Genomic DNA, 16,954 nt, shown 5'->3' on the forward strand with positions numbered 1-16,954 from the left:
TTTGCAATACTTATTATTTGACACAAAATTGGAAAATGCTCTTAGCATCCGTGAAAACGAACCTTTTCCAGTTCACTGAAAATGAGAAAAATCAATAAAGTATTGAATAAAAGTCTTTGTATCGGAATTGAAAACTCAAAATCGAAACTTAAATACTACCAATGATAATTATTGAGAGAAACCGCATTACCAATAACGAAAACATATTTTACTACTTGCCTACTCGAATTTGTACACAAGCCTACAAAGTAATATTGAACGTGACCAAATAATTTAATATTGTGGAAGGTTTTTCCCCTAAAACACACACATTTAATATACACACACATGTGCGCATGTGTCCAAAGAAAGTGTAACAGAAATTTAAGCCGAGAAGCTGCACGTTCGAGGGAGTGGGCACATATTTCAATAAGCCGAAATAAAGAATATACATACCGATCAAGAGATAACATACAAATCAGCATTTCGTTATCATTTTGGTTTACATAAGCACTTTATTCGAAGTTGCACGAGTATAAAAATGCAGTGTCTAGAATAGAATACATTAGGGTATGTTTAACAGTTTTAAAGTATATTAGATTAGCATAAGGATCGACAGTCGTCGATCGGCGGATAAACTATGTAAGCAATGTTCGGAATACACAGCTCTTAGAGTGCCAGCCCCAATATCTGTTCCTGCTTGTAGACGCCATGGTAGGCGTTGCGTATGAGTACGTAGGGGAAGCAGGACTCCAGCAGATCCATTGTGAGGAAGGGCGATTGCTTGACGATCTCGTCGAGCAGCAAGTAGATGGACTCTCGGTTGCGGGTCGCCTCCTTGTCGGACTCCTGACCCAAACGCAGCAGGGAAGAGCTGGCCAGGGCAAGAAACTCCTTCATGCGGTCCTCCATGTCGCTCTGCCCGCAGATGGTGAACAGCGCGCCGAAGATGTTATTGATGGCCGCCGCCATGCAGTGCGTGTTGTTCGAGTGGCCATCGATGGTGGCCCGGTAGAAGGAGTTCTCGTTGCGGGCCAGTTTTGGAATGGAGACGGCCACAAAGACCATCAGCAGACAGGCCGTGAGGTGCTCACCCTCATCGAACTCCGGTTTCTTCGACTTCAGCGTACTGGCCAATGTGGGATCCACCTTGCAGAGCAGCCCAGCTGCCGAGGCCATTTCGGAGGCCACACGGATCTGGTCTCCTCCGGGCAGATGCTCCTGAAAGTCCTTCACAGAGCTGAGCAGAAAGGGTATGCGCTTGTCCAGCACATCGACGAGAGCCTCGTGCACCAGATTGCGGAAGCAGATGATCACCCCTATGATCGTCATGCGCTGCAGCACACGGTCCACGTCCTGCAGCCGCTTGAACTGCTCCTTCATCACCTCGGGCTTGTCGAAGCTGGTGCGCAGAGTGATGAGCACCTCCTTGTTGGTGCCGACCAGCGACTTCAGCTCCTGCACCTGGTTGGCTATGTGCCACATCAGGGTCTCGTTCAGTGTTTTAATGCCGTAGGGACCCACGAGTTCGGCCAGGGCTCGCAGTTCGTTAAGATCGGAGAACTCCTGCGGATTGAACGGCACCCAGCCCTCGGGCGAGATGGGCACAAAGGCCTTTTGGTTGATCGAAAACACTATGTTGCCGGCGGACACTCGCCTTAGCAGCACCTCACTGTACCAGGTGTTGTAGAGAGCGGCAATGGTCTTCTCGCCATGCGAGTCCAAGGCCTGCGTTTGCTGGAGCAAACAGTTGTTGAAGACTCGGGTTATGTCTATGTGCACGTAGTTCTCCACGGTCTGCAGCACATTCATGTAGGCTCGCACGCTGGCCAGCAACTCCGACGGCTTGGCGATCTCCATTGTCTCCTGGTTGAACATCACCATGCCCACAAGATCCCGGGAGAAGCGGTGCTCCAGATTCTGGCAGAGATATTCGCGTGGGGCGAATGCAAACTCCCAAACGTTGACAGTGGGGCAATAGTTGATGGCGAAACAGAGCTCCGTCAGGGCCATGTGCAGCTTGTCCATCGTGGTGAGGTCCTCCCGCGTCTTTCGGTACGACTCGTCGCCGGGCTTTCGGATGTCGTCGAAATGCTTCGACTTCGATTTGTCCTTCTTTTTGCGGGCCGACTGGACGGACAGGATCTTGGCACAGTGCTTTGGCAAAAGAGCGTCGGCCATGGTGCACTGCTCGTCGCAAATGGTGGTTATGATGTTCTTAGCCTCTTTGGCCATCTCCTCGAGGAAGATGTTCACCACGCTGAGCGACCGCTCTCGAATGTGATGGCGCTCCTCCGGGCACATTTCGTGCGTGCAGTTCTGGAAGTGGCTGCAGATCAATGGAAAGGCTATAATATAGCGGTTCTGGGCGGGGAACTCCAAGCACATGTGGAACTGGTCGTCAAACATTTTGTTGTAGAAGCAGAAGATGCTCAGATCCGACGTCTCCACCAGTATCTCGTCCAAATTGTCGACCACTCGCGTGTGGAACACCATCGAGTCCAACAGGCGGGCCAGTTCCGCGTGCTCTGTGATCCTAAGGGCAGCCTTGCCCACACTCATGTACGTCTGCAGGCGGAACCAGTCCAGGCGGAATGGTCGGAAGTAAAAGAGCTCGTTGTCCTCCACCTGCTTGACAGTCAGGCCTGCGGCTGTGTTGTAGAGCGAGCTGAAGATTATGCTCTCGTCTTCCGGACACATTTGCAGGCTCTGCATCCGAATGTTCAGATCCGTGGCATCAAAGCCGGACAAGTATTGCACGTAGTACCGCTGCATCACCTGGCTGTATTTACGCACCAGAGCGCGCAGTTCCTCCATGTGGAACAGTAGCTCCGGCAGCTGCCGGTCCACCAGATCCTCATTGCTCTTTCCTTTGAAACACAAGTAAATGGAGTTAGAACAATATTTACAAATCAGTTGGCGTACTAACCTTTATTCTTGAGCAACGGCGGATTGTCGTTATGCCTGAGGAGCCAAAGAATCTCGTCGCGTGCCAGGCAAAGACCGATGAAAATGAATATTGCTTTGGGTCCGAGCAGACCGGGTTGGTCCGTCATGATTAGGGCCAGCTCCTTCAGGGCAGTTCGCAGAAACTTGCGTCGCTCCCGATGCATCAAAGCGGCTTTTTGGACCGCCGTGTTGTAGGTTTCCTTGACCTCGCCGATCCGCTTGCTGTAGCCCTTGATTCCGTCGAAGGTGGCCTGGATGTACTGGTGGATTTGCAGCACCTCGTCGCGGAACAGAGCCACCACCCAACTGGATTCCAAGGCAGACAGCCAGATCTTGTTGACCTCCGGGTACTGGCCGAGCATTTGGTGGTTGAGCAGCAGGCCGAAGATTATCCAGCGGTCCATGGCCTCCAGCGAGATGTACTCGCAGGACATGGTGTCCGTGCGCACGGCCTTGAGGAGAATGGCGGGATTGCCCACCAGACTCAGCTTCTGCATCTCCCTCCACTTGTCGGCGGGCAGATTCCGCAGCGCGTAGATGGAGGTCAGCGAGCGCAGCGCACTCGTCAGCAGGCGCTGGTGGGGTATGAACTCCTCGGCCAGCTTCTTGAGGGGAACCTCGTAGTCGAGGATCATCTGGCCGAGGCGAGGGAAGCCCGTGTCGGCCTGGTTGTTCTGCAGCTCGTAGGCGGCATTGTACAGGCCCAGCACCGCCTTGCGGTCCTCCACCCTGGAGAGGACGATCATCAGGGACACGTAGGTCACCACCAAGTCCAGATAGTACTTGGTCAGCTCGAAGTTCAGCGTGATGTCCAGATGGATCTGGCAGGCGTCCATCGTGGTGAGCAGTTCGCAGACATTGTCCTTGAAGTCCAGCAGGTCGACGAATGTGTGGTAGTACAGCGACAGCGACTTTATGATCTCCGCCTTGATGTTCACGATGGCATTCAGGCCCTTGACGTCGATGTTGGGGAATCGCTTCACAATGAACTTGATGCTCGACTCCAGCGACTTCTCGGAGAGGAAGCCCGGCTTCGACTTGGTGTCGCCGCAGGCCTTCTTGATGTTGTATATCCGCGTCAGAATGCCCAGTCCGCGGTCGTTCAAGATGATTAGTTTCTCAGCTATCTTCTGCTGGTTCGGAAAAATTGGGCGTGCCATCTCCGCTGACTGTTGGCGACGACGACTGGCTGAAGACGCGTTTCCGCTGGATCCCAGAACACGAATGTGCGCTGGCGAACTTCGTTGGCAAGCGATAAGCCCTAATCTGTCCCGTTACTAATGCTGTTTCGGTTCTTAAATTGGCCAAAAAGAGCGACACAAAAGTGTACACATAACTCTTCTTCTTGATCTCGGGCTAGTGATGAGAAAATCACTGCTATTGCCGATATATCGATAGTCATATAGAAAAATAGCTAGAATTTGGTAATAATATTAATTGGGGTATTCGCTGCCTATCAGAGCTGAACAATTGAATTTTGCTCATCTGTTTACAAACTTATTCATAAATATTTTATTTTCCAAGTGTTAAGATTTCATATATTTAGCAATTTAAGGGGCTATACCAGTGTAACACATGAAAAGTGGCAATTTTTTATTTTTTTTATGGGTTTATGGGATTTTAAGGGTTTTGCAAATTAAAAGTTAAATTTTTTAACTATTTTTTAAGATTTTGGTTTCACAAAAATATCGACTAATGAGGGAAGTTTGATATGATTCCGGTCAAAAAAGTGGCTAAAATCGAGAAAGCTAAATATATTTCCAGTACAACGACCTAAGATCGTAAAAAAAATTAAAAATATTAACAGTATTACCCGATGCCAGATTTAAACAGAATGTTGTCTTCTGTGGTTTAAGAATCACCTTTTAAATTATCCCAATTTGAACATTTTCAACCAGTCTAACTCGTGTGTCGTTATAGATGGGACCATTTTAAGATGATTGAGCTATAATTTCAAACCGATCGGTGCATATATAGTCGAGCTATGATATCAGCAGTTTTTAAAAATGTCGTTTCGAGAAATCGCGTTTGTAGAGCGGTTGCTCTTTAGTTCGCTGCCATTCAAAAACTATTTAAGATACGACCTTGCCGATTAGGCAAAAAAATTGAATTAAAAAAAAAGTTTGGCCTTTTAAATTATAGTAAATCTGTTTGCCCGCTGTTCCGTACAAAATTAACTTTCTGAAATTTCCAAAATTCAATCATCCCAAGTCTATTAAAAGCCACATTTGTCGAACAAGATATAGCAATTAATCAATAACGCAATACTTGCATATAATACAAATTTATTTAAGTTTTAAAAATAAAAAACAATTCAGTAACGCGGGTCATTTTGCTATAAATTGATTTCGTTATCTTTAATGCTTAATAGTGTAGAACTTATTTGTTCAGTGTGGTTATCGTTAACCGGTCATCGGTGCGAACTATCGATATCGGCAGCCGGTGAGCGAACGAACGGAGCGAACCAGTAGTTCCTTACCATAGTGCACGTTGTGTGCCACGCAAAATCGCCGCAAATTGCTTTGATTTCTGATATAAAAGGTGGGGAATATGCAATTGTGCTTTATGAATACTTCAACATTCTCCTTCGACAGTCATGGGAAAGAAACTGGAGCGCAGCGACGTTGGCCGAGTGCCGGAGAACATCAATTTTCCGGCCGAGGAGGAGAGCGTTCTGCAGCAGTGGCGTGACGAAAATATCTTTGAAAAGTGCAGCCAGCTGTCGAAGGGAAAGCCCAAGTAAGTGCAAGTGCAATTGCAATTGCCGCTGTCGATTGCATCAGCCTATAGCTAACCTGGAAATGTGTCACCAGATACACGTTCTACGACGGACCGCCCTTCGCCACCGGGCTGCCCCACTACGGACACATCCTGGCCGGCACCATCAAGGACATCGTTACGAGGTACGCCTACCAGCAGGGATACCATGTGGACCGCCGCTTCGGCTGGGATTGCCACGGTCTGCCGGTGGAGTTCGAGATCGACAAGCTGCTGAACATCCGGGGGCCCGAGGACGTGGCCAAGATGGGCATCGCTGCCTACAACGCCGAGTGTCGCAAGATCGTCATGCGGTACGCCGACGAGTGGGAGAACGTGGTGACGCGCGTTGGGCGCTGGATCGACTTCAAGAACGACTACAAGACCTTGTACCCCTGGTACATGGAGTCCATCTGGTGGATCTTCAAGCAGCTGTTCGACAAGGGTCTGGTCTACCAGGGCGTCAAAGTGATGCCCTATTCCACCGCCTGCACAACATCGCTGTCCAACTTCGAGGCGAACCAAAACTACAAGGAGGTCGTTGACCCTTGTGTGGTGGTCGCCCTAGAGGCAGTTTCGCTGCCCAACACATTCTTCTTGGTGTGGACCACCACGCCCTGGACCCTGCCCTCGAACTTCGCATGCTGTGTCCATCCCACGATGTCGTACGTTAAGGTGCGCGACGTGAAGAGCGATCGACTCTACGTGCTCGCCGAGTCGCGTCTCTCGTACGTGTACAAATCGGAGGCGGAGTACGAAGTGAAGGACAAGTTTGCGGGCAAAACCCTGAAGGATCTGCACTACAAGCCGCTGTTCCCGTACTTCGCGAAACGTGGGGCCGAGGTGAAAGCCTACCGCGTCCTAACGGACGACTATGTCACCGAGGACTCCGGCACGGGCATTGTGCACAATGCCCCCTACTTCGGCGAGGACGATTATCGCGTATGTCTGGCGGCGGGGCTCATCACAAAGTCCAGTGATGTTATCTGCCCAGTTGACGAGTCGGGACGGTTCACCAAAGAGGCCACTGACTTCGAGGGTCAGTACGTGAAGGATGCCGACAAGCAGATCATGGCCGCGTTGAAGGCACGGGGAAACTTGGTGTCCAGTGGCCAGGTGAAGCATAGCTACCCCTTCTGCTGGCGGTCAGACACACCGCTAATCTACAAGGCCGTGCCCTCCTGGTTTGTGCGTGTCGAGCACATGTCGAAAAACCTGCTGGACTGCAGTTCGCAGACGTACTGGGTGCCAGACTTTGTCAAGGAGAAACGATTTGGCAACTGGCTAAAGGAGGCAAGAGATTGGGCTGTGAGTATGGCAATGTTATCCCAATTTCTTTGCTAGACTAAACATATTCCCCTTTAGATCTCCCGCAACCGCTACTGGGGCACGCCGATTCCTATCTGGAGGTCGCCCAACGGGGATGAGACCGTGGTCATTGGCAGCATCAAGCAGTTGGCCGAACTATCGGGCATTCAGGTTGAGGATCTGCATCGCGAGACCATCGATGACATTGAAATACCGTCGGCAGTTCCCGGAAATCCACCACTGCGTCGCATAGCTCCCGTCTTCGACTGCTGGTTTGAGTCCGGTTCGATGCCGTTCGCACAGCAGCACTTTCCGTTCGAGAACGAGAAGGATTTCATGAACAACTTCCCCGCCGACTTCATAGCAGAGGGCATAGATCAGACCCGCGGCTGGTTCTACACGCTCCTAGTAATCTCAACGGCTCTGTTCAATAAGGCGCCGTTCAAGAACCTCATTGCCAGTGGCTTGGTGCTGGCCGCTGATGGCCAAAAGATGTCGAAGCGCAAGAAGAACTATCCAGATCCCATGGATGTGGTCCATAAGTACGGAGCGGATGCCCTACGACTGTACCTTATCAATTCTCCCGTGGTGCGGGCTGAAAGCCTGCGGTTCAAGGAAGAGGGTGTGCGCGACGTCATCAAGGACGTGTTTCTGCCCTGGTACAACGCCTATCGGTTCTTGCTTCAAAACATTATTCGCTATGAGAAGGAGGACCTGGCAGGAAAGGGGCAATACACATACGAGCGTGAACGGCACTTGAAGAATATGGACAAGGCCTCCGTCATCGATGTGTGGATTTTGTCTTTCAAAGAGTCTCTGCTCGAATTCTTTGCTACCGAGATGAAAATGTATCGCCTGTACACGGTCGTGCCCAGGCTGACGAAGTTCATTGATCAACTAACAAACTGGTAGGTTCTCTAATACTACGGATTAGACCATCAAGGTAAAGCACAAAATTGTCTTTTCTCCTGCAGGTATGTGCGACTTAACCGTCGCCGCATCAAGGGAGAACTGGGAGCTGAGCAGTGCATCCAATCACTGGACACGCTCTACGACGTTCTCTATACAATGGTCAAAATGATGGCTCCTTTCACACCCTACCTCACGGAGTACATATTCCAGCGGCTGGTGCTGTTCCAGCCACCGGGCTCGTTGGAGCATGCTGGCTCAGTTCACTACCAGATGATGCCCGTCAGTCAGAGCAAGTTCATTCGAAGCGATATTGAGCGCTCGGTGGCCTTGATGCAATCGGTTGTCGAGCTGGGTCGCGTTATGCGGGATCGACGAACGTTGCCTGTTAAGTACCCGGTTTCGGAGATTATCGTTATCCACAAGGACTCACAGACCCTGGAGGCTATTAAAAGCTTGGAGGACTTCATTCTTAGCGAGCTCAACGTCCGCAAACTCACTCTGAGCTCCGACAAAGAGAAATACGGCGTCTCGCTAAGGGCAGAGCCTGATCACAAGGTTTGTACTGCTGGGATTTAGTTGGCATGCAATATGATAACAATCTGTTCTCTTGTCAGGCGCTGGGTCAGCGGCTTAAGGGAAATTTCAAGGCTGTAATGGCCGCTATCAAGGCGCTGAAGGATGAGGAAATTCAGAAGCAAGTGTCGCAGGGATACTTCAACATACTGGATCAGCGTGTCGAACTCGAGGAAGTTCGTATCATTTACTGCACCTCAGAGCAGATGGGCGGAAACTTTGAAGCCCACAGCGACAATGATGTTTTGGTACTGTTGGACATGACGCCAAACGAAGAGCTGCTTGAAGAAGGCCTGGCCCGTGAGGTCATCAATCGGGTGCAGAAATTGAAGAAGAAGGCTCAGCTTATACCAACTGATCCGGTTCTCATCTTCCATGAGCTCTCTACCGACAACAAAGCCAAGAAGGAGACCCTAGAGACGCAGGCTCAGCTAACAAAGGTTTTGGCCAGCTACACGAATATGATCAAGACGGCCGTTAAGTCGGAGTTTGCTCCGTATTCATCTAAGCAGGCTGCCAAAAAACGAGTAATAGCCAGCGAACTCGTCGACCTCAAAGGAGTTCCTTTAAAATTGACCATTTGTTCCACCGAGGAACTGCAGCTTCCAAGTCTGCCCTGGTTGAATGTATCCTTGGCCGAAGACCTAAACCCACGCTTTGGTAACAGCAACAAAGCATCGCTATTTCTGCAGCACAACGTTAGCAAGGAACTCATCTCACTGCCCACGCTTCGCACCGAGTTAGAGCATTTGTTTGGCCTCTATGGCGTCAACTTTAATATCTATGTTGTTGATCAGCAAAAAAATGTTACCGAGTTGAAGTCCATCGATAAGAACCTTAGCGGAAATTTGTTGGTTCTGGCTCGTAGCCAGGACGCACTGAAACAAGCAGCAGGCTATGAAATAGCCCCAGCTCCTTACTCCAAATTCGTTAACCAGCCTTCAGGGAACGTTGTCTTCACGGAGAACCCGTTGGGCCGAACCTTATGTTAAACTCGGTACTTTTTTGTATTAAATTATAAACGAAAGGAAAATAAAATATACGTCGTCAACTTTTTGGAAAAGTTGTAAACTAATTCTTTGTACCGAAATGAAATTTTATATACGTTTCTACGTAATAAGGGCTTATATGGGTTTCGTAATTTAAAATTTGTATTTTTATACCCTTGCAGATGGTATTACTCAAAAGTTCACATCGCAGTAAAGATATACATTTTAATTCCTATAAACCGTTAAAATAACTACATATGCATACCTGATACCTGCTATATTACAAAAACCAAGCTAACCAATGTTTGTTTAATTGACAGTTATCTTCCCTTATCTGTAATTGTACAACAAAAGTAGATTGCGAAAGTTTCAAGTCTCTAAATTTAAAACTGAGTGAGTAAATCGATTGTCGACCGTTGCTTACAAGATATACGTGAGATAAATTAAGCTTAAACGCAATAAACTAATATTTAATTTATTGGTCTTAAAAGAGTAATATTTTTTAAAAGTTTAAAATGATACCTTTTTTGTGTATAACTCACATTTTTACAGACTCATACATATAAAATAAACAAATTGTTTTTGACTGCTTGGGATACTAACTATCCGTGCTTCTAAACCATTCGTGCCCTAATCACTGTGGACGGCCATTCACGTAGTGACGATACAGCCGCAATAATGGAAATCAGCAATGAAAAATCTGATCTAAAAAAATTTTTATGGCGATCTCTGAACAGTTATTGCCCGTTATACAGTGTGCATACTACGAGTTTTAGAAAGTAAAAATTTGTTGGCATATATTGAAGCTGTTGGGGTCGGTGGAGCATAAAGTCGGACTTTTGTGCCATGGTTATATTAAGACTTTAAATACGCGTCCAACGACACGGCAGCCAATTCAATCCGATACTGCGTTCAAAGGATATTTAATAATCAAGAGTTGGACGGCATTTTTGAAATACAAATTTTTATCCCTTTCCTTTGTTTGTTTGCCTGAATCAAATCGATGTTATAAGGTAGAGAACTGATTTTACTGTATTAAGCTCCCTCGGGCTGAAAATCTTTTGTTTAACCAAAAAAAAAAAACATTAATTTAGCAGTTATTGGCATAAACGCACGATTGGTTATTTAAAAATTCGAGATGCATGGCGCCGAGGTAAACCAAATTGTTTTCTGAAGGCATATGTATTTCGAAGTTGGGTTACCAAATTATGGGTATATAATAGTCTTTGCACTCGGCTTTAGTCTTCCTTTTTGTTAATGCTTGAATTTTATTCATGTCACTTTAAAATGGGAATCCGCCGTACGTGTATAATTTATCGTATCAGAAATTAATTATGGTCTGATTATTGAAATGTCATGATTATTATTATTAATCTAGATACAATTGTTACGAGCAATCTGAGTGTTCTTGCAAAGCTGCGTTAAAGAAATTGGTATTTTATGGTATTGATCAGCATCAAACACCTCGTCGATATATCCATGTCCGTATGAACACCGAGATCTTGAAAGTAGACTTAATTGGTAACCGTCATGCAACCACAACATTTAACTTCTTACTTACCAATGTTTTATTTTGTACATCCCATTCAAAATGATAAAAAATTGTTTTATGTTTTCATTTTTATTGAAATCGCTTTTTACTCGTAATATTATTAGTTATTATATGTATTTATATGGATGTATTATCATGTATGTATATCGGCTTGCCATAATTATAGGTATTTTCTGTGTATACAATTGTCCTTTGTTTTCTGCAATCGATTTGTAATTTATAGCCAACACCCTCTGCACTTCTGTCGGTGTCTGTATACTTTAAAGACAATTTCGTACATTGAATACAATTATTGGTTGCAATTTATGCATGCTCGAACTGCAGACAAACTGCTTTCAAAAGTGGCGTGTTTTTCATTACAATCAGTTAATAAGTCTAATCGTGATCTCAACTAATTAATTGGGGTAAGCATTTTCCCCTGCCTGGAAATTTACAGTTCAAAGTACACTTAAAGAACAAAGGACTTGGGGTACGTAGATTGGAGTTTGACGACGACCATTTGCAACTGCTTGGTTGGTATTCTAGAAATTTTCCTTTTCCTTGTTTCAGTCACAATTATTTGCATTCGCTTTTTATGCTGATTTCAATCGTTTTGTTTCGTTATATGCTTTTTGGTTAATATAATGCTGCTTAATTTTATTACATACACATTCATATACGGGTTTCTTCTGATTTTTACAATTTTCGTTAGCTTGTAAGACCTTGTTCTGTGTAAGGATTACAATTCTTACACAGCACTAGACTTACAATTCGAGTAAACGAATTCAGATTGTGATGTATATTCCTAAATGTAGGGTTTAAGTGTTTATCCATTTTTCATTTATAATTTTATTTAATAAAATTACTAACACTTTAGCTAATTACTACGCAGTTATTTTCTGTACTCTTTCGATCCGCCTCAGATCGATCGCAACAGAACCAATCGCTTATTTTCACTGTAGTTAGGTGCTAATCCTTTCTGTCCTTACGAGCTTTGTCCTTAGCCTAGTTCTTAAGCCTATGTTTAGTTGTATGCGTGGGTGTTTATAATACAAGGTGTGTTTTATGGTTATAGGGGGTATGTTTAAGTTCTTCGCAAGACGTTATGCGCACTATGTTTTATGCTAGTTAATATCTCAATAGTCAATAGTTTAGCTTCAATTATAAATAGTTTAATAATAATTATAAACACAAGATACCGACAAAACGTCAGCCACACAGAAGGGAGAAAAAATTTTGTTTTTGAAAGCAGCAATTGTTCTTGCAATAATTATCATAAATAAAATCAGAATTAAAAGACCCTAAGCTCTATGTGAAATTCCCACAAGGGTGGTTCATTACTAAAAACAGTATTGCTTTTACAAATTAACATGGCAAATGGTAAGAACTAAATATTGCAGCATAAAAACTAATCGTAAAAGACTATGTTTAAAAAAAAATGAGTAAAGTACATGTGGTTGCTTTTCATTTTCATTTTCATTTTCGGTTCAATTTGAGTTAATTCGATTTTCGTTCGTTACACTTCAAGTTGTCAAATGAAATGTTTAGAAATATATATCACAATTTGTAAAAAGTTTTTAATGCATTCTTCCTTTGAATAAATTCAACAGTTAACATTGTAAAATGAGTGAAAGAGAGTCGGTAGAGTATTGTATTGTGCATTGAAGGGGTAGGGATGGTGATTGGTAAAAACTCCTTTTGATTCTTGGCTATCCAAATAAGGTAGACGCGTCTGATAAATTTAAATTCGAGCATTCGGTACAGACACCTATTCTGCTAAAAAGATCGTTAGACTAAAGGATAAATGCGCGCTGTTCGGCAGCAAAGGGATATTAGGGGATATTAGTTGGGATAGAAAAGTATTCGGTCTTATGTACACAAAGCCAGTGAGCAGGTGAGAAGCAGCGATCAACATTTCATTGCCTTTCGAGTGTGGGCCAAACTGGGGGCCAAGGACTAGGGGGCTACTACAGAGAACTTTAATCTTTTTACATTTATTCGCTTTGTGGTTTAACATCTGTATGTAACTTATCGTACGCATATTCTGCTGTGTAATACTCATACGAGTCCAATTTGCTCGGTTTGTTTGTTTTACCAATCTTCATACCTAGCGTATGCCACTGATTCGGATTTAAAAAATTACATTACTTGTAAACATTACACACACATGGACTAAACATACGCCTATTGTTAGCCTAAACTCAACATCAACATACATATTACTGTTCCTGTGTACATATAAGAAGTTTCTTCGGTTATTCGAGGGCTGCGTTGTGGCTAATACTAAACTTTAAGCATGATTAAAGTTTATATTAATTAGTGTGTGTTGAATGCTCGCTTTTTGCTTTTTGCTTTTTCGCTTTTTCGCTTTTGCTTTTTCTATTCGTGTGTCGAGTGTTTCGTCGAGTGTTATTGGTTGGTTGGTTGTGCTGTCGTGGTCGCTAATGCGCCTTTCACCTAATTACAAAATCTGCTCATCCAGTGCCTCGCTGCTGTCCCTTGGCTCCTTCCTGCCCACGGCAATTAGATAGTCCTCCTGCTCGCCGTCCTCCTCATCGACGGCCATGTCACTATCTGTCCCCATCTCCATCTCCCGCTCCATCTCCATCTCTGCCTCCACTCACGCACTCAGATCGCCAAACTTGAGCTGTCGCCGACTGGAGGCACTGCGATGGCTGGTGCCCGTCTTGCGGCGCTTCCGCTTGGCATCCCGCTGGAAGGCCACGTTGCCGGGATCGTCGGCCAGCTGCGGGTACTTGTGGATGCTGTGGATGTCGATGCCGTTCCAGCCGTCGACGTCGCCGTGCTGGACGAGCTCCTCCTTCTCCTCCTCGGTCCAGTCGCCGCGTCCCTGGAAGCCGGCGGCCACCAGTTGCTTCTCCAGCTCCCAGGCCCGCTCCACGGCTCGCTTGTGGGCATGCTTCAGGATGCGGTGACGCTCCTGCTCGGGATCCACGCCGTACTTGATGATGACAACGGCGTCGGGTCCGTGCAGACGCAGCTCCTTGGCGGCGCTGCCGCCGTGATCGCTAATCTCGTGCGTTGATATGTTGAACATGCCGCCCAGGCGACGCAGCTCCTCGTTGTCGTCGCGCAGCTTCAGCACGTTGTCCTTGACGAAGTAGAAGACGTCCTGGTCGTGGATGCTAAAGTGCAGATCCAGGAAGTACGAGTTGTTGAACACGCTGCTCACCACATCCTGCACCACGCTATTCGATCCATCCACCACGCTCACCAGCGCCCGGCCGCCGATCCGCGAGAGCAGAACACCCTCGCCGAACACACCGCGGCGGTAGCTGACGCGCGGCAGCAGGTTGCGCATCTTGGGCTCCATCTTGAGCAGCGGCTTGGGCACAAAGTCAAAGTCACTGAACTTCTCGCTCGTCTTCTCCACGATGCACTCCAGGCCGGAGATGACCCCGAAGTCCGGAGCCAGCGAGTGCGCCTTGATGGAGGCCTGCGGCGTGTACTGGGCCAGTCGCGTGTACCGACTGCTCTGCATGTTGTCCAGGTCGTAGCCGAAGAGCTGCAGCCAGGCGTCCAGGTCGATCATGTAGTTCTGCGGCCGACTTGGGTTGACGGGGTCGTTGTTGTGATACCGATAGATGAACACGTCCGTCGGATGCGACATCTCGGTGGCCAGCGTCTCCCACAGCGGTGTCATCCATTGGCCCACGTGCGGATCGTACTGTCGCCGCTCCGTGTAGATCAGCTTGGTGTGCGGATCGATCAGACCGCCATGGAAGTCCACGGGCACAAAGAACTCCGGCTTGGTGTCCTTGATGACACGACCAAAGGGAGTTCGCTTGATCTCCTTCACCAGAGCACCGTTCAGATCGAAGAAGGCCAGCGGCGAACCGTTCTGGTCGGTGGCCACATAGTAGCGCTGCTCCTCATGCTCCAGTGCGATCAGCATGTCGCGGTCGTCGTAGAAGAGCTTGGTGGTGCGGCCCAGCTTAGGGAAGTGGACGTGCGTGACGAGCAGCGGGGTGCGCGGATTGGCATAGTAGTACTGCGTGGTGTTGCCCTTGTTGTCGTGCCAGGCCACCAGACGACTCCGATCATCGTAGTAGTACCAGCTCTGGAAGCGTTCCCGCTCGAAGGCGTGGATCAGTTGGCCGCGATTGTTGTAGCGGTACTTTTGCTCACCACGCCGCACCACAAAGCCGCGGGCATCGTAGTTATTGAACTCGACGTCGCCCACCTTGATCACCCGGTCGCCGATGTCGTAACCGAGATTGAACTTCTCACCCTGATCGACCACGCCCACCGTGTTGCCGTTCTCGTCGAAGAGGTACTTCCAGTTGCTGGTGCCCAGCACCTCGACCACATGGCCATCGGCATTGTAGTTGACCTTGTCGAAGGCCGTCGACCGGCCGAAGGTCGTCTTCTGCGACTTGATCCGGTTGCGCAGATCGTAGTCCAGTTCCAGCCGGAACACATCAACGTTCTTGACGTTCATCAGGACGCTCTTGACGCGTCCATGTTGGTCGTAGTCCACGATGGTAAAGAACTGCTTGGCCGAGTCCTGGATCACCGTGCGATTGAAAGCGTTGCGTGTAATCTTCAGGTCCTGCACCACCTCCAGCTGGCCGAGATTCTGGCCATACTTGTACCGCGTCGTCGGCAGCTCCTTGTCGTCGATGGCCATCTCGATGCCGCTGAGCCGCGCATTGCCGTCGTACGCGTACTTGTAGTGCGCCGAGGCCAGCGAGTTCTTCGATCCGAAGCGCAGCTTCTCGTCCTTCAGGATGCCCGCGTGGTACTTGAACTCGCGCCGCAGCTCGAAGCCCGGCTCCTGCACCTCCACCGACTTCACCAGACTGGTCGTGTCCTGGTACGTGTAGTGGGTGCTCGACAGCCCGGCCAGGATGGTCTCCAGTCGTCCGGCGGTATCGTGCACAAAGGCCACCTGCAAATATCGAGTTCATTTAGTATACATAGTGCATAGTGACCTGGTCAATGTGTTGACAATTCCTAATGTGCGTTTATTCCAGTTTTCACTGTTTCGCTTTTTTGATTATGAACAATAGTCCATCAGCCTTGGTACTTCTGTTATTTTTAACAGAATTTAATTATATCTTTAAGAAGGTTTAACCAATTTAATTTCATTGATTTGACTTCCTAACTTAAAAAGAAAAGAAGATATGCGCATTATTATTGTCAAAAGCGCAGCAAAAAAAAATCTCTTTTTGTAAACAGCTTTAAAGGTCAAATAAAAATATGTTCTTCTGATCATTTTTTGTCACTTTACAAACTGTGTCCAGTATTTAGTAACAAAAAAATGTTTTAAAGCATTTGTACGCTTTGGTCAATACAAAAGTAAACATGGGCGTAAGTTATAGACTTGTTCAAATGGTTAATGGTAGCTTTCAAATTTTCATGGCTGAATCAATCAACACAAAAGAATTACGTTACTTGGAAAAACCCAAAGGTAACCCAAAAATATTTAATTTTTTTTTTGTCTATAATTGCTGTTTACATCTTAGATTTTAAAAACTAAAATGCACATATGTACATACTTTTCCAATTCAATTAGGAAAGCAATTTAAAGCACATGCAGTGTCGAGGTAAAAAAATCGTGACCATCGCACCTTTATTATACAGAATATCTAATATCAAATTAACAACATTTTAACATTTAAAAAGTCGGATGTCGAATGCTAATTTTTGTATTTAAAGGTCACGGTTTCCTAAATTTAAAATAACGCAAATACCAAAGCTGATGGACTATAAATGTATATAAACTATAATTGGATAAGCGTTGCTTATCATAATCATATGCGGTTGGGCCTGCACAAAACTTTTGTTGGCTTGTGTATTCATTGCTAATCTATTTACTTTAAGAGCAAAATTCATAATTTTGTAATGCGTTTAATTCTTGGCACAATTGTTTAAGGGCATTTTGCATAGGGCTTCCGTTTTTTTTAACTCTATGGCTATTACTGTAACTTAT

At 46.4% G+C, this 16,954-nt stretch overlaps 3 protein-coding genes across 7 annotated transcripts in view; 1 reads left to right on the forward strand and 2 right to left on the reverse strand.

The window, feature by feature from the left end:
• Nucleotides 1-474: 474 nt before the first annotated feature.
• LOC108143251 (membrane-associated protein Hem) lies at nt 475-4,278 on the reverse strand. Its single transcript, XM_017267560.2, has 2 exons — nt 2,909-4,278; nt 475-2,849 (listed from the first exon to the last, which is right to left on the reverse strand). Exons 1-2 carry the CDS (start codon nt 4,086-4,088, stop codon nt 649-651), a joined length of 3,381 nt encoding a protein of 1,126 aa, XP_017123049.1. The 5' UTR covers nt 4,089-4,278; the 3' UTR covers nt 475-648.
• Nucleotides 4,279-5,374: 1,096 nt separating this feature from the next.
• LOC108143249 (isoleucine--tRNA ligase, cytoplasmic) lies at nt 5,375-9,568 on the forward strand. The gene is made up of 6 exons (XM_017267556.2): nt 5,375-5,469; nt 5,523-5,667; nt 5,742-6,993; nt 7,051-7,901; nt 7,968-8,460; nt 8,520-9,568. The coding sequence occupies exons 2-6, from the start codon at nt 5,525-5,527 to the stop codon at nt 9,468-9,470; spliced, it is 3,690 nt and encodes a 1,229-aa protein (XP_017123045.1). The 5' UTR covers nt 5,375-5,469; nt 5,523-5,524; the 3' UTR covers nt 9,471-9,568.
• A 1,501-nt stretch (nt 9,569-11,069) lies between these two features.
• Nucleotides 11,070-16,954, reverse strand: part of LOC108143131 (teneurin-m) — a 121,643-nt gene continuing 115,758 nt past the window's right edge. For all 5 annotated transcript variants that reach the window (XM_017267372.2, XM_017267371.2, XM_017267375.2 and 2 more), the window contains one exon: nt 11,070-15,910. In XM_017267372.2, the coding sequence (XP_017122861.1) occupies nt 13,619-15,910 (2,292 nt within the window). In that variant the 3' untranslated portion in view covers nt 11,070-13,618. The remainder of the gene's footprint in view (nt 15,911-16,954) is intronic.

Source organism: Drosophila elegans, unplaced genomic scaffold (assembly GCF_018152505.1).
Source record: "Drosophila elegans isolate 14027-0461.03 unplaced genomic scaffold, ASM1815250v1 contig_208, whole genome shotgun sequence".
In the NCBI taxonomy this organism is placed as follows: Eukaryota; Metazoa; Arthropoda; class Insecta; order Diptera; family Drosophilidae; genus Drosophila; species Drosophila elegans.